The 21,845-nt window shown below is 41.8% G+C and overlaps 1 protein-coding gene across 4 annotated transcripts in view; it reads right to left on the reverse strand.

The window, feature by feature from the left end:
- Window positions 1-18,997, reverse strand: part of enpp4 (ectonucleotide pyrophosphatase/phosphodiesterase 4) — a 62,939-nt gene extending 43,942 nt beyond the window's left edge. For 3 of the 4 annotated variants that reach the window (XM_048530661.2, XM_048530662.2, XM_048530659.2), the window contains exons 1-2: window positions 18,472-18,885; window positions 3,030-3,919 (exon numbers count right to left, since the gene is read on the reverse strand). In XM_048530661.2, coding sequence (XP_048386618.1) covers window positions 3,030-3,855 — 826 coding nt within the window. In that variant the 5' untranslated portion in view covers window positions 3,856-3,919; window positions 18,472-18,885. The other variant, XM_059645425.1, reaches the window with a different exon arrangement.
- Window positions 18,998-21,845: the final 2,848 nt, after the last annotated feature.

Below are 21,845 nucleotides of genomic sequence, written 5' to 3' on the forward strand. Positions count from 1 at the left end.
CAAACTAATAGGGTGCTAGAAACAGATTTGATGGTAGTTTTCAAATGTTAATTTGTTAAATGCTTAAAAAGGAAGAAATAACTGCAGAGCTGCAAGAATAATAGCAGGGTCTTGGGTCTTAGAGTCCGTGATTAAGAAAGCGAATGTAATGTTGTTCATCTCAAGAGGGTTGGAATATAAAAGCAGTGATGTGCTTCTGAGAAAATGTGGCAGCAAGTGCCGGTTGTTGACTAGGTACAAGAATTTTTGAGCCAATTGAGGGTTGCATTTATTTTTCAACAATTAGTTTTAGTTTAGTTTGGTGCAACAATTGAGCAAGGGATGTATTAATATTACACTGACCACAGTTAGACATTATACAAATCATGTTTCTGTTATAGGTGAGATTGGCCATACAGTCCGGGTCAAATGCAATGTCATGGTTTTATGGTTTTTTTGCTGTTTTATTGACCACAGACAAACATACTCTCAGTAACAGAAGATACATTTTTTATTGTAAACATAGACTGTGAAGCCACTTTGAAGCAAAACAGCTTTTGTTTAAAGCTACACACTATTTGGGCTTAGTTTGTATACCAAAGAGCATTATGGAGAAATAGTCTTTCAAAATACGTAACAGGCCTTTGTAACACATTGGAATTGATTTCTGCAATTAGTTTTGTAGTTGATTTGAATTTATAATATGTAATAAGGGCATCATAGTGGCTCATTGGTTAGCACTGCTGCCTCACAGCACCAGGGATCCCAGTTCAATTCCGGCCTCGGGCAACTGTCTGTGTGGAGTTTGCACATTTCCTCCCTCATGTCTGCATGGGTTTCTTCCTGGTGCTTTGGTTTCCTCCTGCAGTCCAAAGACGTGCAAGTTGCATAGATTGGCCATGCTAAATTGTCTAGTGTCGAGAGATGTGTAGGTTAGGTGGATTAGTCATGGGAAATACAGGGATTGGGGGAGGTAGTGAGTGAGTCTGGGTGGGATGCTCTGCGGATGGTCATTGTGGACCTGTTGGCCTGAATGGCCTGTTACCACACGGGAGAGATTCTAAGTTATACCTTATGTGTGTATCCTGTTTGCTCAGTTTTGACATGCTGCTTACCTATGCAGACTGCAATGTATGTTGGAGCAACTTGGAACAGGCACCAGTTATTGTGAAGTATTATTTTAATAATTGGTTCCTTGATCTAAACAACATTGATATGCTCTTGAACTCAAGAATATTTGGATGTATTCATTGGACATTAACAGACAGGCAAAACACTGTGGTGGTGCCTGTTGCCTTAGTAGAGATGTATAAAGTTAGCAAATTTACAGGGAAAATCTGTAATGAAAGTAATAATCAAAAAGTGACTGATATAGTAGGGAACCAGTCAAGAGAAATTAGGAAGTATTAGCAGTCATGACCATCATCCTTAAGAAACCAGTCAGAAATAGGGCACAGACCAATCTGAGACAGACTGTATGCTGTTCACATGTTAGCAAGAGAATTCAAATTCAGAAATGCCATGTGCCATGGGAGGATGGGGGAAAACAGTGGATGGCAAATGTTAATAAACAACAACAACTCTCGCAGTCCAGCGTGTAGGTAAGAGGAGATAGAAGAACTTCAGTCATGTGCCCTGTCAGCCAGTAAACTCATGTTCTGAACTGAATTGACTGGTCCACTGCCTTTATTGAATTCAATTCCTTTGTGCTTATTGTGATGAACTTGATTTAATTCTTTGAAGCTTGTGTAAACATACTTGTACATGAAGTTATTTGGAGCAAAACCAAAACTGGAACAACTTTCAGAACTCTGTCTATAACTATAATTGACTTAGGTCTTACAAGTAATGTTAAAGTGGACACCCCAGGCCTAACTCTAATATAAACTGGGAGCATTAAACAAAGTTTTTTTTCAAATAAAAACATTTGTGGCTTAGAAATTGGAAATTTGCCAAAACAACCACCCAGCAGAGACTACCAACAAGGGCGGAAAATAGCATCCATGCTGCCTGCTGATTACAAATGATTCCCGTGTGCAGCTAACAAACCACTGGCTTTTTAGGAATCAGAAATAATCAAAAGATATTGAAGGTACATAGAACATAGAACATTACAGCACAGTACAGGCCCTTCGGCCCTTGAGGTTGTCAAAATCTGAAAGAGAAACGGAAGAATTTCTGCCAGAAATGCTCAAATAGGTTAGGCAGCATGGTCATGAATGGACTGCACTACAGAAAACCAGTTTGGTATCAAAGGACTGAATGACCTTTCTTCCGTGCCAGTAATTACTCTAGGTCAGACAGCATCTGTGGAGGGATACCTGAAAAGGTTAACTTTTTCCTCTCTCTCTCCACAGATGATGTCTGACTAATAGCAATTGCTTAAAATCATTATTAGAAAACAGACCATTATCACGCTGCCATTGTGGGAGATGCTGTATGCAAACTGGTTGCTCCATTTCCTTTTATCAGAATAGTGATGACATATCAAAAGTAATCAGTTGGTTGAACAGTCCTTTTTTGGATGTCCTGAATTTATGAAAGGAGCTAAATATGTGCAAATTTTGTTTTATATACCTTAGACAACAAGGATAATGCTGATCAAACAAATGGCACCATCTTATAAATTTACATGCAATGTATCTAAGATATTAGTAATTTAACATAATTAGATATATTAGCAATATCTGCACTACAATCCAGGTATTAATACGGAATTACACAATTTTAACTTTTGCTTGGTTTAAAATACGTTTTCAAACTGGAGTCTACAAGGGAATCCTTGAATGTCTGAAGTTGATTTCTATATCATAACCCTGCTTTTATTGATTTACTAATGGATGTTTATAAACATCCAAGTATATTTTTTGCTTTTTATAATTAGAGCTATTAGAGCAAACAAAAATTATATTCAGGGAATAGAAATACTTTAAAATAACTTTAAGAATATTAAAGTTTAATATATCAAATCTAAATTCATTCAGAATCGCATTTTAGAAATAACAATTCCACAGTCGTTCAATGAATACTGCCTGTTAATCACTACTTACTTTTAAGGGGCAATATAGATGTTACTGGAGAATGAGTCACCTCTGTGTAGTTACCACGTCCAATACATTTATCGAGTTCTATAACTCTGTCTTTAGAACACTGAGCCATCCCATGATCACTGGTGAGAATTATATTAATTGTGTTCCAGAGACCAGTCTTTTGAAGTTGATCAATTAAATAGCCAATGTGATCATCCACTTCCTTCAACATTTTGATTATCTCTTGACTTTCGGGTCCATAACGGTGTCCAGTGGAATCAGGCTCCTCCCAGTACAATGCACCAAAATTGATGGGTTCTGTTGAGGTGGAAAACCATCTTATAATGTGGTCAACTCTCTTATTGAATGTGACATTGCGGTCATATTTCAAGTAGTAGGAAGGAGTTGTATTTTGTATGGACACATCAGTACCAGGCCACATCACTCCACCACTCTTGTGCCCTTGTTGCTGATTAGTTACCCAAATTGGTGTAGCTTCATTCCACCAAAATGGATCTTGATCTGCGAAGACCGAAAAATTCTTTTTGGTGGCTGCATCATACATTAAATTGGCCACAATACCATGGCTTTCTGCATAGCGGCCTGTGACGATGGAATAGTGATTAGGGAACGTTTTAGTAACGAACACATTTGTTACATGCTTCACATGTGCTCCATCATTAATCATTTTCTTCAGATTTGGAAAGCTGTATCGCTCAAGATAGTCAGCCCTGAATCCATCAAAGGACACAAGAAGCAATCTAACCTCAGAGCCGCTTGTTGTATTATTGCAATGGCACTTAAGGAATCCTGATACAAACATCAAGATGTACCAGAAGCTACGCATTCTGGAATAGTTTTCTGCAAGCTGCCACAATCTTCTAAATCTTCAGGAAAGCCTACTTGGTGTACTGAAAGATACAAGACAGTAATTAAATGGCAAAAGCAACAATCAAAATATGACTGCCTATACTTTATACCTTAAATTTACATTTTTTAAATGAAGAAAGCGATAGTCACAAAAGTGACACTGGCATTTGGCAGATCCTTTTTGTCAGTGACAAACACTGTATGAATACTCGGATTTCCGCCCTTTTCACAGTTTGTGACAAAATCGATCAGGCAATTGTTCCAGTAAAGCACAATGTGTTGAGATAAAATCTTTGAAATCAAATTACATAGAAGAAATTGCATACGAAAGCTCAAGCTTCACTAAGTTATAATTGAACCATAGAAAAATCGCAACATTTAAGGTCTCCCCAGAGAGTTAGGAAAGACATACTTCATTACCTTAGTTTTACCAGAAAAACGTCAGCAAACTTCTAGCTCTATTTGTGCTGGACAGATGTATTTAAGCTTTCTTTCAAAAGCAAGTTAACAATTTGGAGCACAAATGTATCAGTCACACTAAAAAGAAATCTTGGTCAGCTGGTCTATCATAGCCATGCACTTCCAATAATCAGTAAAATTCAATTTTACTGTCAGAAAAATTAGCCTTAAGTCATTAAAATTGAAGTATCAATACAATGTTTGACATTTGTCTTGTTGAGGTAATGCTTTGTCATTTGAGGTGAAAAGGCACTGTGATGCTTACACTAGACCACCACATGTTCAAAGCAAGAGCATTTACATTCTGTAGTCAGGTCTGCATTTCTCATGCCTTTTCCTTCAAGTAATCCTGTTTCCCCAAGTAGTTAATACTTAAAAGTTGTAGAGATTTTCATGAAGTTGCAAGTACAATTGACAAATAGTGATCATCCTGCGAAAGCTGCATCTGTCTCAAGAAGCTCACAATCACATGGATCTAGATTTGGGAGTCTGCAGTGAAGCAATGGAGCACATTGTTTGTTTGTCTCAAAAGAAAGCTGTACCCAAAGATACAGTTATATCTGTGGCATAAACTTCCTTTCCTGACTGCAGTTTAAACCTGGAACGGAGGTCAAGGGTATTTCCGATGATGCATCAGTGGTGAAATCAGCAAGTTAGCAGCAGCACGCATTATTCTCTCAGACAGCAAACAGGGAAGCTAAAAGCATTTTATCCTTCACTTTTAATATATGTTTTCAGACAGTAAAATAAATGATAATGATTACTATAACTAGGATTTAGATGGAAGTTAAGGTGTCAATATAAACATAGTTTTGTTACAAACAAACCTGTACCCTTTACAACTCGACTAACAGCATAAGAGCTGAAATTTGTGTCAATTTAACTGATTTTCTAGTAATACAATTTGGACAGGTGGGATGAGGGATCGGAATCTCAACTGCATGCACTCCAGGCAAACAGTGCTCAATTTTTAACTCCATTAAAGTGAATGATGTTTGAGGGAGTTAAAATCTCATCTGCAGAATCACAAACAGGAACTTGTGGATTTCCAAGGTATTCTACACCCATGTAGACTCCCAAAGTTACTGCCGGTTTCAGTTGAGTACCAGCAGCAAACATTGATAATGACATTGAAGGCGCCAACGTAAAATCCATATTATGCTCTGAAAGGCTTATTGAGATAATTAACCAAATCTGAAATAACTTTGAAATTAGTGTTCTTCTGTATGACACAATTCTGGGAAGGGTTGAGGTAATTGGGCAGAAATCATCCCAACACAGCTTAAATCTAAAGGGAACCCTATTATACTTTCAGGTTGTACTATTGTACAAATGGGCAGTGCTCAAGAGTGCGCAATTGTTCATTGATGTGATTAGTTATTATTTTTGATTCAGAACCAAAGCAGAATCAAAACTTGTAAAGTTTTCTGCAAATCTGAGGATGCACAGTGCATGAATTTTGGCATGAGTATTCATCACGTGCACAGTTTAATTTTTGCATTGAGAACTATTTCACAGGAGGTACCGATTTATCTGAAATATATAAATGAACCAGAAGGGTCTAGGCCAGAAAGTCAGCTTTTGTGTTCCTAAGATGCTGCTTGGCCTGCTGTGTTCATCCAGCTTCACACTTTGTTATCTTGGATTCTCCAGCATCTGCAGTTCCCATTATCTCTTCATAGTTGTGATATAATAAATTTAACCCACTTGATGCTACCACATGCACATGTACCAATAGAGAAATTTCCTATGAACAGATAAACGATCCTTGTTTAACAGCTGCAGCAGTTACAATTCTAAATTAATCACACTAACAGTTTAGTCAGTTACTGGGTTCAAAACAATATTTTTGGTGCCGGACATACTACTGACTAATTTGTATTGACAGTGTTAAAGAGATGTATGACTGTCTTGCAAACTTTTACTAGAAAGTCCTGGCTGAATATAAAACTATTTCTATTTCAAGAACTTCGCAGGTGCCTGCAAGAAATCCTCCATGTTTTTCTTCACTAAAATTTCTAATATCTGACAAGAGGGGTGGGGGCTTAAACAAGAAAAAACATTTCACAGTAACAGTAAATTTATCCTGGTGTTGCTTTTTAAGGTCTCACTGAAGTGTTGACTGAAGACCAGTGCTTTGAATTTGTCTGCTCACTGCTGGTGCATTGGCGATCAAGTATACACAATTCAGATTTACAATCAAACAATAAAACATACATACAAACCAAAGGAACTGGCTCTCAATCCAAATGGTGCTCTATGTGTTTAAGTACTGTATCCAATCTGGTTCAACCAACCAATCTGCATTCTGGTTACTGGGAAATAAGGGGTTTGCAAGCCCTTGAGATAGTTAGCAGAGGAGCCATTCGATTTCCTTCCCAGAAATTAGAAAACCAACATGAAGAACTTGAGCCCTCTAGGCCCGGGGGAGAAGGAACATCAAAGCCAAGAGGCAACCTTAGTAGGTGTAAAAGACAGTCAACTACTCTTCAAATTAAAGTATGAAAGGGAACCAGAGGATACAGGATCAAACTGGTAAAAGACAGATTTAGAATAAATAGATCTTTGCACAGAACATGATAAATGGATTGAATAATTGTGACATGGAGTCAAAAACTCTGGAATCCTTGTAGGATGAATTTTCCTTGATGAAAAAGCCAAGTTTAGTCACATGCTGACTCAACTTCATTTAGCTTGTGCTCGTAAGATAGGACAGAAGTTAAGAGAATGTTTTCACCCTATATGAAAGGGTGTTATGAAAAGTGATTGAAGTAAATATTAAAAATGGACTCATGACAACTGGATTGCTTCTGGAAAGAGGATGTACTAAATCATGGCTCTAACAAAAGAAAAACATTTTTTTGTTTGTAAAACATTTTGCTTATCGACACTGGTTTCTGGTAAAAATGCATGTAACAATCAATCATTTACAGATATGACCCAGTGTGAAACATACACCAACAGCCAGCGTCAAGACAAAGGCCCTAGTTTTACTTGCCTATGCTTGGTGGCGATTGGTCCATGGGACTAAAAGAAGTAGGAACCATTTACTTTATCCCTCCTGTGAACATTCTACTCTTTTAAGCAGGCAACCTACAGGAAGTAAGCATGGTCCTGGTTTAAATTTATGTATCATGACGATGCAATGATGTTTCAATTCCAAGGTCCAAGAGAAAAGGTGGGGGCAGTTGATCCACCATCTCCACAGACAAAAGGACCAGAAAACTAGGTCATGATTCAGAAAAGGCAGGGATGATTCCTCTGGTCTCAAACATCTACCTTCTCCCTCCTTCCAATCACAACAATACCTCCTACTAGCTCCCTGCATCCATCTCCATTGTTCGCTGACTCTGACCATCTGTCAGTTGCTCGCAATCCTGCTCCTAGACAAGCTATCATTTAAATTAAGCTCAGCTGTTAAGATTGTCAGCTTGTTACATTGTTCCTAGAAGTTAAAAATAATGGCACTTTTCAACAAAAAATGCTACAACTGACATCAATCGCATTTCTCCGAACACACCACATGCTAGGGCATGATGCACTGTTAGTTTAGTACTACAGCAGTAAATAGTGATTTGGCATCCTGAAATCTTGTGTTTGCGTGTGTGAAACAAAGTAGTATTCAAAAAAACTCAGAAGCCCTGAAAATACAACACAGCTACAACCTGTAATACCATGCTTTCCCAATTCTGCACCAATCCTGGCACCATACAGTATACTTCAAATCAACTCTGATGTGCATGCACAGATTGCTACGTTGTATGTAGATGGGATACTTCTGAGAAATTATTCACTGTGTTTTGGTATAGTTAAGAATAAATAGGATTTATTCAAGGTTGCTGATCGATCCTGTAATTCAGAATACTTCCAAACAAGTGAACAAACTTAGCACCCTGTAACAGCGCATTTCATAGCCACTTTCCTTAACAGGGAAATTAATGTGAAATTACATTTGGCTACGTCTTGCAAGAAGCATCTTCCCTTTTCTCAGATCATGCATTTGAAATCCTATTCTGGTCAAGTAATTTAATATTGGGTAACTCCCTCCCTAAACAGCACTGAGGAGGTACCTGTACCTGCAGCTGTTCAATATGGCAGCACAATTTCTTAAAGGCAAATATGGACTGGTAATAAATGCAGGCCCTAGCCAATGATATCCATACACCTTGAAGAAATTTACAAAAATAAATCAATTAAGTTGAAGAGAATGTTTGTTTCAAATAGCTGATTGTTACAGTATGACAAAACACATAATAAGCAAAACAGGTCATGTATCTGTTGTATCATATATGTGCCTCTAATGAGGCTGATTTGTTCTTCTTTCAATCTGCTTCAATAGTTAATTTGAATGCCAGTATTAAACTTCAATAACTTTAGTGGTTTAAATCTCCTCTAAATGCTCCTCTTTCTAGTCTGGAAATGATGTGGAGGTGCCAGTGTTGGACTGGGGTGGTAAGGTCAGAAGTCAGGCAACATCAGGTTATAGTCCAAGAGGTTTATTTGAAATCACAAGCTTTTGAAGCGCTGCTCCCTCATCTGGTGAAGTGTGACCTGATGAAGGAGCAGTGCTTTGAAAGCTTGTGGCTTCAAATAAACCTCTTGGACTATAACCTGATGTTGCCTGACTTCTGGGTTGGAAATGACAGATTACAGTTGAGGCAGAATTTTTCATTTTGGGCCGGGATCCTGACATCAGGATCCAACAGGGCTTGGCTGAGATGATAACAGTTGATTTTCCCTGAATTGATCCATTAGTGGTCAGGGGATGTGCTCGCTGTCCAATTAAAATCTAGAAGCTGGAGGACCAATAGAAATCCCCAAACCATGGAAATAGCAGGAAACCTGCATTGTAAGTAAGACAGGGAGAAAAAGAGCACATGCACCCAGAGGTGTACTCTCAGCACTTTTAAAAGTTTTAAAGTAAACAAATGGCTACAGCTGCCAGGAATAGGGGGTAAAATGGTGCTCAAAAGGCATCATGGAGAAAGAGGCCCTATCTGCCTCTGGGCAGCTGCCCTGTTCCTTATAGTCAGAGACCAAACAAATAAACTGGAAAATTCCAATCAACCCCTTCATTGGCCTCTTTATACAATCCATTTTGGGTTAACCGTTCCACTCCCCCTCCAGCCTCCAAGAAAATGGTTCTGACGTAAGACAGTACTGGCAATTACACTCCCACTCAACTCATAAGCAAAAATCACACTCCTACATGCGTAAAGCAGTGTTAAAATTTACCACCATACTCTTTATTTCAAAAAAATCTAAAAGCTCCACAAACAGAAATATTTAGAGATGTATTTCAGATCCCTAACCATTTGAAGAGACAAACCGTCAACCACTAAATATTTGTAAAACAGGAACTATGTTGTGGATGTGACACAAGTAGCAAACCACAAAGCTGGGGGACGCAGGGAAATGAAAAAGCAGCAAAAGCTCAGCAACCGAAACAATATATTTTAACGAACAGGTTGACAAAAATATGATTTCCACACTTGCCTATTGAGTTACTGTTAGGGAGATTGGCAGCTTTTTACCTATTACAGGTAACATAATTCCATCTTGTCAGTATCTGGTCTGACCTGCCAGAAACTGGTGAAGGAATGTCCAAAACTTGGGGGAAGCAGACTTTAGACACATAGGTTGATTTTCCAAAATTTGTTATCCAAGTAAGTAAGGGGGTTGACAAAGATATCAACTTAAAAACTTATAATTTTTAAATCACATTCACAGCCCAACTTAAGTATTAATACCTACTGATGTTCATAAAATACTCTCTGCTGTAATTTAAACCTGACAGGTTAGACCAGTTCTGTCATGCAGTCAAATCATGTGACCTGTAATGAGTGAGAAACTACAGCTCTGACTATGTTAACTGCTCCACCCACAGCCAGCAACCCCAGAGAAGACAGCCACACTGAGCCCTGCCGAATCTTCACCATCCACCACCCCCCCAGACCTCCCACTGACTGAGGACGAATGGTCAGTCCTAAGCAAGGGGCTCACCTTTGTCCCCCTCCACCCACACAATGAATACCAGTCACTTTTGGACATAGAGCAGTTTTTCCCCATCGCCTTCGCCTCCACGCTTACTTCTTTAACCGGGATCCTAACCCTCCCGCCACTGACCCCTTCACCTGCCTCCAACACAAGTCCTCCTTCTGGACACCACCAAGGCCTCCTACCCTCTTCATCTCCAACTGCCGCCGAGACATTAACCGCCTCAACCTCTCCACCCCTCTCACCCATTCCAACCTCTCCCCCACAGAACGGGCAACCCTCCGCTCCAAACCCAACCTCACCATCAAACCCGCAGACAAGGGAGGCGCAGTTGTAGTATGGCGCACTGACCTCTACATCGCCGAGGCCAAACGCCAACTCTCCGACACCTCTTCCTCCCGCCCCCTTGATCATGACCCCACCCCTGAGCACCAAACCATCATCTCCAATACCATCCATGACCTCATCACCTCAGGGGATCTCCCACCCACAGCCTCCAACCTCATTGTTCCCCAACCCCGCACTGCCCACTTCTATCTCCTTCCCAAAATCCACAAGCCCACCTGCCCTGGCCGACCTATTGTCTCTGCCTGCTCCTGCCCCACCGAACTCATCTCCACCTATCTGGACTCCATTTTCTCCCCCTTGGTCCAGGAACTCCCCACCTATGTCCGTGACACCACCCACGCCCTCCACCTCCTCCAGAACTTCCAATTCCCTAGCCCCCCAACACCTCATTTTCACCATGGACGTCCAGTCCCTATACAGCCGCATTCTTCATGCGGATGGCCTTAAGACCCTGCGCTTCTTCCTGTCCCGCAGGCCCGACCAGTCCCCCTCCACTGACACCCTCATCCGCCTAGCCGAACTTGTCCTCACCCTCAACAAGTTCTCTTTCAATTCCTCCCTCTTCCTACAGAGGAAGGGGATGGCCATGGGTTCCCGCATGGGCCCAAGCAATGCCTGCCTCTTTGTAGGTTACGTGGAACAGTCCCTCTTCTGCACCTACATTGGCCCCAAACCCCACCTCTTCCTCCGTTACATTGATGACTGTACGGGCGCCACCTCCCAAGAGGAGCTCGAACAGTTCATCCACTTCACCAACACCTTCCACCCCAAACTCAAGTACACCTAGGCCATCTCCAACACATCCCTCACCTTCCTGGACCTCTCTCTCTCCCCCCCCCCATCTCAGGCAACCAGCTAGAAACTGATGTCCACTTCAAGCCCATTGACTCCCACAACTACCCAGAATACACCTCTTTCCACCCACCCCCCTGCAAAAACGCCATCCCTTATTCCCAATTCCTTCACCTCTGCCACATCTGCTCCCAGGATGAGACATTCCACTCCCGCACATCCCAAATGTCCACATTCTTCAAGGACCGCAACTTCCACCCCACAGTGGTCGAGAATGTCCTTGACCGTGTCTCCTGCATTTCCCGCAACAAATCCCTCACACCCCGCCGCCGCAATAACCGCTCTAAGAGAATCCCCCTCGTCCTCACATACGACTCCACCAACCTCCAGATACAACGTATGATCCTCCGACACTTCTGCCATCTGCAATCCGACCCCACCACCCAAGACATTTTTCCATCCCCACCCTTATCTGCCTTCCGGAGAGACCACTCTCTCCGTGACTCCCTTGTCTGCTCCACACTCCCCTCCAACCCCACCATGCCCAGCACCTTCACCTGCAACCGCAGGAAGTGCTACACTTGCCCCCACACTCCTCTCTCATCCCCATCCCAGGCCCCAAGATGACTTTCCATATTAAGCAGATGTTCACCTGCACATCTGCCAATGTGGTATACTGTATCCACTGTACCCAGTGTGGCTTCCTCTACATTGGGGAAACCAAGCAGAGGCTTGGGGACTGCTTTGCAGAACACATCCGCTCGGTTCGCAATAAACAACTGCACCTCCCAGTCGCGAACCATTTTAACTCCCCCTACCATTCCTTGGACGACATGTCCATGATGGGCCTCCTGCAGTGCTACAATGATGCCACCCGAAGGTTGCAGGAACAGCAACTCATATTCCGTTTGGGAAACCTGCAGCCCAATGATATCAATGTGGACTTCACAAGCTTCAAAATCTCCCCCTCCCCCACTGCATCCCAAAACCAGCCTAGCTCAATCTCCCCCCCGACTGCATCATTAAACCAGCCCAGCTCGTCCCCACCTCCGTAACCTGTTGTTCTTTTCATTATCCCCTCCTCCCACCCTAAGCCGCACCACCATTTCCCACCTACTAACCTCATCCTGCCTCCTTGACCTGTCCGTCCTCCCTGGACTGACCTATCCCATCCCCACCTCCACTCTCCTCTCCACCAATCTTCTCCTCTATCCATCTTCGATCCACCTCCCCCTCTCTCCTTCTTTATTTCAGAACCCTCTTGATCAGAGAGGGGGATGGGAAGGGTCTAGGCCCAAAGTGTCAGTTTTTGTGCTCCTGAGATGCTGCTTGACTTGCTGTGTTTATCCAGCTACACACTGTTAAATGAAAAGGATAATTGGATTATGGAAATAAATATTATATTATATATCAATCCTAGTGAGTTAGTGAGCAAAGATAACATTTCTGATCTGATTATTCCTGTACTTGTATTCTTAGTATTGGAAAGTCCCATTTCAACAACAGCATTACTTCTTCAAGCTGTTCTGCCCAATCCTTTGGTCCATCTTTGCCAAACTACAGCTGGATAGTGATAATGGGAACTGCAGATGCTGGAGAATCCAAGATAACAAAATGTGAAGCTGGATGAACACAGCAGGCCAAGCAGCATCTCAGGAGCACAAAAGCTGACGTTTCGGGCCTAGACCCTTCATCAGAGAGGGGGATGGGGTGAGGGTTCTGGAATAAATAGGGAGAGAGGGGGAGGCGGACCGAAGATGGAGAGAAAAGAAGATAGATGGAGAGTGTAGGTGGGGAGGGGATAGGTCAGTCCGGGGAAGACGGACAGGTCAAGGAGGTGGGATGAGGTTAGTAGGTAGGAGATGGAGGTGCGGCTTGGGGTGGGAGGAAGGGATGGGTGAGAGGAAGAACAGGTTAGGGAGGCAGAGACAGGCTGGACTGGTTTTGGGATGCAGTGGGGGGAGGGGACGAACTGGGCTGGTTTTGGGATGCGGTGGGGGAAGGGGAGATTTTGAAGCTGGTGAAGTCCACATTGATACCATTGGGCTGCAGGGTTCCCAAGCGGAATATGAGTTGCTGTTCCTGCAACCTTCGGGTGGCATCGTTGTGGCACTGCAGGAGGCCCATGACGGACATGTCATCTAAAGAATGGGAGGGGGAGTGGAAATGGACTGCACATCTGCCAATGTGGTGTACTGCATCCATTGTACCCGGTGTGGCTTCCTCTACATTGGGGAAACCAAGCAGAGGCTTGGGGACCGCTTTGCAGAACACCTCCACTCGGTTCGCAATAAACAACTGCACCTCCCAGTCGCAAACCATTTCCACTCCCCCTCCCATTCTTTAGATGACATGTCCATCATGGGCCTCCTGCAGTGCCACACAATGATGCCACCTGAAGGTTGCAGGAACAGCAACTCATATTGCGCTTGGGAACCCTGCAGCCCAATGGTATCAATGTGGACTTCACCAGCTTCAAAATCTCCCCTTCCCCCACCGCATCCCAAAACCAGCCCAGTTCGTCCCCTCCCCCCACTGCATCCCAAAACCAGTCCAGCCTGTCTCTGCCTCCCTAACCTGTTGTTCCTCACCCACCCCAAGCCACACCTCCATCTCCTACCTACTAACCTCATCCCACCTCCTTGACCTGTCCGTCTTCCCTGGACTGACCTATCCCCTCCCCACTTATACTCTCCTTTCCACCTATCTTCTTTTCTCTCCATCTTCGGTCCGCCTCCCCTTCTCTCCCTATTTATTCCAGAACCCTCACCCCATCCCCCTCTCTGATGAAGGGTCTAGGCCCGAAACATCAGCTTTTGTGCTCCTGAGATGCTGCTGGGCCTGCTGTGTTCATCTAGCCTCACATTTTATTATCACAGCTGGATAGCGTTGTGATTTGTTTTTACTACAGGTTGGGTAATGATCTCGGTCAAGAGGCAGACTCAAGCCAATCTCAAATGGAATGAGGTTGAACTATATACTAGCTGTCTAGCCCACTGAACTAACCACTCCTACAAGCTGCAACAATTGTTATACACAGAACATCAAATACTTCACCAAATTCCAATGAATAATACCATATCTATACAATAAAACAGTAAAGGGTTGTGGAGTCAGCCTTAGAAAAACATTCTTCCTCCATCACACAAATACATGCATAGATCTTACTGATTAAAAACAGAAGAAATACTGGAATGGGGTTTTGAGATAGGAAAATTTTCGGGCTCCAATCATATGGGTCTCATTCTGTATAATGGTCTGTTCTAGAAATCCCTGTACAGAAACCAGCTAAGATTGCTGTTCTATACGTTATACAAAATATTAGGCAGACTATACTTAGATCATCGTGTATGGCTACAATCATACTCCTGCAAGATGATAATATCACTGGATTAGTGAACATGAACCTAGACTAATGCTTAGGAAACATAGGTTCAAATCCCAATGTAGCAACTGATTTAATTTAAATTCAATTAACAAACATCGAATTATAAATTGGTCTCAATAATGGTGGTAACGATGAGTAATTTTTAAAAAGTAGACCATTTGGTTCCTTAACTACCTTTAGAGAAAGAAATCTGTCATCTTAGCTAATTTGTTTCTTTATGGACAGAGATCAAACGTATTGTTTAGTGTATATCAGAATTAGTATAACATCATTAGTATGCTTTAACTATTTAAATAGCATTTCATGTCACGCGGTGGAATTGTTGGAAAATTATCTCTGAAAAGTCCTATGTTAGGCTATTTTGAAACCAAATCAACTAATGATCCATTAAATTCAGAAATCATCTGACTTTGATTTTCATGTCCAGCCAATTACTAAACATAACAAGCCTAAGTACAGAATATGAACAAAAAATCCCTGTTTCACAATTAACAATATTTCTTGAAAATAAATACGTCTTGCAACATTTATGGTAGAAGACAGGAAAGGAGAAGAATTACAGCAATGGAGATTTCATAATGGCGTAAATGTTTTAATATACAAGGATAAACTGTCTCCAGTGGCAGTAAGGTCAAAAACCATGGTATCATACATGGACAAAACAACCCCAGAGAGATGTGTGGATGGATATATTTTCTTTATACGCAACAAATTAGCAGACTCAGTGGTAACATCCAAGAGAGATTTGGATTTTTTTTTTAAAAAGTGAAGAATTTATAGGGTTAAGTGGGAGGAGCAGGAAAGTGGGTTTAACTAGATAGCTTTGGCATAGGATTGAGAGCCAAAAATCAACCGTGCTTCATGTCTCCCTGCTGTCGATTCCTTCATGGACATAAGGACAGGATTATGCCAGTCAGCCCATTGAGCCATTTAATAAAATTATGGCTGATTGTACACTTCAATGCCTTTTATGCATATTATTGCCACAATTCTTTACACCATTAATAATCAAATATTTATCAACCTCTATTTTTAATATACTCAAAAACTGAGCTTGCACAGCCCTCTGGGATACAGACTTCCAAAGATTCACAACCAAGTAAGAAAATTTCTCATCAGTTCTAATGTGCAACTCCTTCTCTAACTACTGTCCTTTAGCTCTAAACTTTCCAACCAGGAGAAATATCTTATCTGCATCTGTCCCTTTAATTATTTTGTACATTTCAATGAGGTCACCTCTCATTCTTTGAGATTCTACAGGCCCAGTTTGCCCAGTCTCTCTTCACAGGTAGTCCTGCCATTCTGGGAACAAGTGGGTGGCGCGGTGGTTCAGTGGTTAGCACTGCTGCCTCACAGCACCAGGTAAGCGGGTCCATTCCACCCTATGTGGAGTTTGCACGTTCTCCCCGTGTCTGCATGGGTTTCCTCTGGCTGCTCCAGTTTCCTCCCACAGTCTAAAGATGTGCAGAGTAGGCGGATTGGCAATACTAAATTGTCCATAGTATCCAGGGATGTTTGGGTTAGACAATGGAATATATGGGGGAATGGGTCTGGATGGGATGCTCTTTGGAGGGGTGGTGGACTTGTTAGGCTGAACGGCATGTTTCCACACTGTGGGGATTCTATGATGAAAAGTCTGGTGAAGTTTTATTGCACTCCCTCTATGGCAATAATATATTTCCTGAGATAAAGAGATAAAACTTCATAGTACTCCAAGTAAGGTCTAACCAAATGCTCATACAAATGAAGCAAGACATTACTATTCCTGTACTCAAACCCCTTTGTGATAAATGCTAACATTCCAATGCCTTCCTAATAGTTTGCCTAACATCTGCCATTGGCCTTCAGTGACTTATTAACAAGGACATCCAAATCCCTTTGTACATGTACTTTCCAACCTCTAAATATTTAAGAAATATGCTTTACGTCTGTTTTTCCTACCAAAGTGGATAACCCTACATTTATCCACAGTATATTCCTTCTGTCATGTTTTTAGCCAATCACTAAGCCCATTGAAATCATCCTGAAAACATTTTATACCTTCCTCACAGCACAAATTTCTGCTTAACTTTGTGTCCCCTGCAAATTTAGAAATTTTTCTTTTGGTCCCTACATAAATTTCATGGATATATGTTGTGGACAGCTAGGGCCAAATTACCGATCTTTGTGGTACCCTACTAATCACAATCTGACAATATGAGAATGATTCATTTGTTTCTTGTGAGCCAACTCTTAATCCATGCCACGACATTATCCCCTACACCATGCTTATTAATTGTCAGCCAACCTCCTGTGGCATCCTTACCAAAAATCTTCTGAAAGACCAGGCCTCGGGAGTTGCAGTGATAAGGAGGGAGTTGATAATAATTGATTTTTAAAAATTGGATATTGTTGAGTCAAGCCAATGAAACAAGGACAGATATGACGACTGAACATGATTTTGAGAGAATGAGGATATTAGCATAACAGCTTTGGATGAGCTGATGTTCATAGATGGTCCAAAGGCAGAAGGTGAGCCTGAGAAATTCAGATGTAACAAAGGCATGGCTGGAAATTTCAGCACATCTGTTTAGGCAGCAGTGAAAGGAGGTGATCTTAATGCAGAAGATATGAGTCAGAAGCTCAAGGTCAAATAGGGCACCAGGATGATTAAGGGAGTCAGGTGCGAAAGAACAGAGTCGGTCGCAGAGACTGACGATACTGGGCATCTCACAAGTAGTGTGGCAAAAATCAGAGACAGTGGAGTGGTTAAGGGGTGGCTGCCAAGTACAGTTGGCCATCCTTAGTCTGACATAACACTTATGTCAGAGGAACAAAGCAGGCCAGGCAGCAGAGGAGCAGTAAAGTTGATGTTTCAGGTCAGGACCCTTTTTCAGAAAGCTTCATTTCTGAAGCAGGATCCTGACCCAAAAAGTCAACTTTGCTGTTCCTCTGATGCTGCCTGGCCTGCTGCGTTCTTCCAGCTCCACACTGTGTAATCTCAGACTCCAACATCTGCAGTTCTTACTCTCTATACTCTGACATTTCGTTTCTAGATGATAAGGGTGTGCGTGTGGAATAAACGTGGCTGCATCAGAAATGTATAAAAGAGGAAGAGAAGCCATTGCAAAACATCTCACATATTCGCCCTGGAGAGTAAAGTGTTATTCTGGGTACCGATCTCATCAGTATGACCCAGTCATATGATTTAGGTCGAGTTGATACCCGACATGACAATGCGAAAACAGAAGAATCGTAAAGAAACCCTAATCTGGCCAAAACTCTGCTTGAAACATTAAGCTAGAATACCCCTTGCATGGCCAGCATCCGAGAAAACGAAACTGCTTCGTTTTTGTGGTTTCCGTAACAAAAACAATGTCCGCCCACAAGATTTACGACAAATAGGAGTCAGAATGAAACGTGCTAAATGAAACCGCTTGCAACGTATAAATTGCTTGTGCGGTGATCCGCAGGACACGGTGACATGTTGAAAAGCTGGGGAATAACTCGCAAACACTGCCCATTTGCGACCGCGCTTTACCCCGCAACCTCAACGTGTGACTGGGTCAGTGCTCTAGACTTTACAACTTGCAGCATCGACCCACTCAAACCCAGCCGGCCTCTGCTTACCTCTCGTGTTACGGCACCAGACCAAGAACCCTTACACGAATATACTTAGAACAAAAAGCAGGCTTCTAACACTGGAGCAAATAGCAAACATTAAAGCAAAACTGAGAAGTAACCCAATCTCCTCTTGACTTCCGCGTCCTAAATGTTTGGAACATTTGATTGACATTCAGAGAGGCTGGGCTTTCACTGTGCACGGAAACAGCAGCTGGCTGGTTCCATTACTCCTTTCATCTTGTACCACGTTTTTCTTCCATGATCGCAGCAGTTTCTTTTAACGCGTTGAAATTAATAACATCAACCCTAAAATACTGCGTTTCTTAATTGGTCTCATTCAGGGGTAAAACATCAGAGTTTAACACAAGGGTTGAGGTTAGAATTTATGAGACCTAAGTATTATGATATGCTTTCCCTAAAATGGTGGTAATACCTTAAAATTTACTGATACCTCCAACCTGACTAACCATGTCATATTCTAGCGACGCTAGCGGATGGTTCACGACAAACAAAACGCACAAACCCTCGTGCCATTTATTTCGCAGCTGTTCTGCCAAATTCAGAATTGTCCCCAGCAACAGAGAACTATTTAAATCAGCTTCATTTATCCAATCGGATCCCGGATCACCCTCTCTAGTTCCCCCTCTCCAAAGTTGCAAATAAAAGTTTTTCCATCAGCAAAAAAACTGCTAAAATTGAAAATTTAACGATTAAAACCTTATGAGAAAATTTGTAAATAGAAGATAAATGGTTGTTGACGGTGCCTTTATCTATGTTTTCAACAATAATATTCTCTAATGAGAGTGTAACCTTGCAAGGACTATGGAGACTTTACCTTTCACCTTATATCCCATCAGACTGATGAGATGGTGCAAAAGTTCTTATGATTAGGGTAAGACCATACAATGCCCACTGCTGGCACCATGTTGCATAATGAACCCTTCACCAGTGATCATCATGTTGTATGAATTAGCTCAACTGTTCTTCACCATAATGTAGATTTGCTGCCACCATCCTTTTTATATGGGGACCTACTTTGTCTAGTGCAGCTGTAGAAGACCATTAGGTAGTCTAACAAGTAGAGATTCTGAGAAGGCTTTTGGCCTTGCTGTTTGCCACAACGCCAATTGTCATGTTATTTGCGAATTTACTGATCATACCTCTTAAGTTCATGTCTGGTTCATTAATGTAGACAACAAACAGTAAGGGACCCAGCACTGAACCTTGCAGTACACCACTGAACACAGACCTTTGGTCCAGAGAACATCTTTCAACCATCGCCCTCAGCCTTGTGCCACTAAGATAATTTTGGATCCAATTTGCTTCCAATAAGCTTCCTTTTCTTCCTCTTCCAATACCATATATTCTTTGACATTCAGGGTTCTTTGAAATTGTGCATCATACCTTTCATTACCCTCTTGGCCCTGCACTTGCACTATTTCCTTTCTGAATGATTCCCAATGCTCTGCTGTAGATTTTCCCACAAGTAGCTGCTCCTGTTCCACTTTGACCAGATCCTGATTTATCACAAAAAATTGGCCTGCCCCCAGTTAACAACCTTTATTTCTGACCCATCTTTCTACTTTTCCATAACTACCTTAAATTTTATGGAGAGATGGTCACATTTTTTGAGTTATTTCCCACTGACACTTTGCTTGCCCACCACCACCTTCCATGTCAGTCTACATGTTGGCTTAAAAACTCTTGGATACATTTTAAGAATTTCACCCGCTTCAAGGCTTTCACACTTTGTCAATCCTACTTAACTTTGGAAAAGGTGAAATCCCTTATTATTATTTGTCCAAGATTTACCTACCTTTTTGTCTTTCTATCTCTCATCAACTGTTTGAAGGTCTATGATACACTACCAACAATCTGATTGCCTGCTTGTTGTTTTTATTTTTTCTCCAGATGGCCTCATTTAAGGAACCTTCTGAGATATCATCCCTCCTTACTGCAGTAATTGGCTCCTTGATCAATATTATGACACCACCTCCTCTTTTACACCCTCCCTGTCTCGCCTGAAGATTCTATACCCCAGACTATTGAGATGCCAGTCCTGCCCCTCCATGAACTATATCTCTGTGATAGCAATGATGTCCTATCCCCATGTATTAATCTATACCCTCAACTCATCTGTCCTACTTGCAAGTAAAATAAATGTTACTCAGTCTTTCCATGCAGGTTGTTTGTCCCTCAACTTGACTATACACGCTTTGGTTTCCAGATTGACTTTGCTTTTCGTGTATACTTGTCAAAGCATTACTCCCTAATATACCTCCACTTGACATCTCATTTCTTTGCCAAAATAGTTTAAACCCCTACCCACAGCATGAGCAAACAACATCTCCCCATTCTCTCAAGGATATTGAACCTGTTCCCATTCAGGTGCACTTCACACCTTCCCCAGAAATGGTCCTCGTGATCAACGAATCTAAAACTTTCCATACTGCCTAACTCTTCAGTCACACATTTATCTGTTCTATCCACCACATGCTATACTCAGTAGCATCTGACATCAGGATTAATCCAGACATTACAATCTTTGAAGTCCTGCTCAAAGATTTTCAAGATTACAACAGGAGTAGAGTGACACCTTACAAGCTAGTACTGTAAGGCACATTTGAGCAGGCAGGAAACTGAAACACCCTAAGAATAAGCATCAGCCAAAATGATTGGAGTGGACCATGCATACCCTAAGGCCTGTATCAACCTTGACAGCAGACTGGAGAACATAAACAAATTCCTACAGATAGGATAAGAGAAAGACCTACAATGGAAGATTTCTGTTTATTGCACCAGAATGAAGTGTAAACATATTTGTGATGTTGGGGGTATAAAGATTGATGATTTTCTATATTTATTAGATAGGTATGGGGTAGATTTTCAGACAAAATTCTGTTAAGCTTGTCTAAGATCGATGTTGTTTGAATTAACATTAAGTTAACCTCCATATCTGATCCTCCTGTAGTCCTGTAGTTTATGAGAATAACCACACAGTACCTACATGAATCATGATTTCTGACGTTCCATCATCCCCCTTCAGAATGCCCTCCAACCATGCAGTGATATCCTAGCCCTAGTCATAAGGAGATAACATACCATCTTGGAGTCATGGCTGTGGCTGCAGGAACACATATTGAGTCTCCTACCAGCTTTGCTCTTCATCTCTTTCTCCCCCTCCCTTATGGAAATAGGCTTTGGCTATTCTTCCCAGAGGAACCGTTGCCATCAGTATTTTCCAAATCAGGAAAGCTGTTCTTGAGTGAGATGCACTCTCGGATTTCCATGTCTGCCTCCCTTCTTCTTACTGGTGGCTGCACATTCTTTCTTTGACTACATTTCCTTAAACTGTGAGGTGACCACATCCAAAAATGTGC

Source organism: Stegostoma tigrinum, chromosome 4, assembly GCF_030684315.1.
Source record: "Stegostoma tigrinum isolate sSteTig4 chromosome 4, sSteTig4.hap1, whole genome shotgun sequence".
Taxonomy (NCBI): domain Eukaryota; kingdom Metazoa; phylum Chordata; class Chondrichthyes; order Orectolobiformes; family Stegostomatidae; genus Stegostoma; species Stegostoma tigrinum.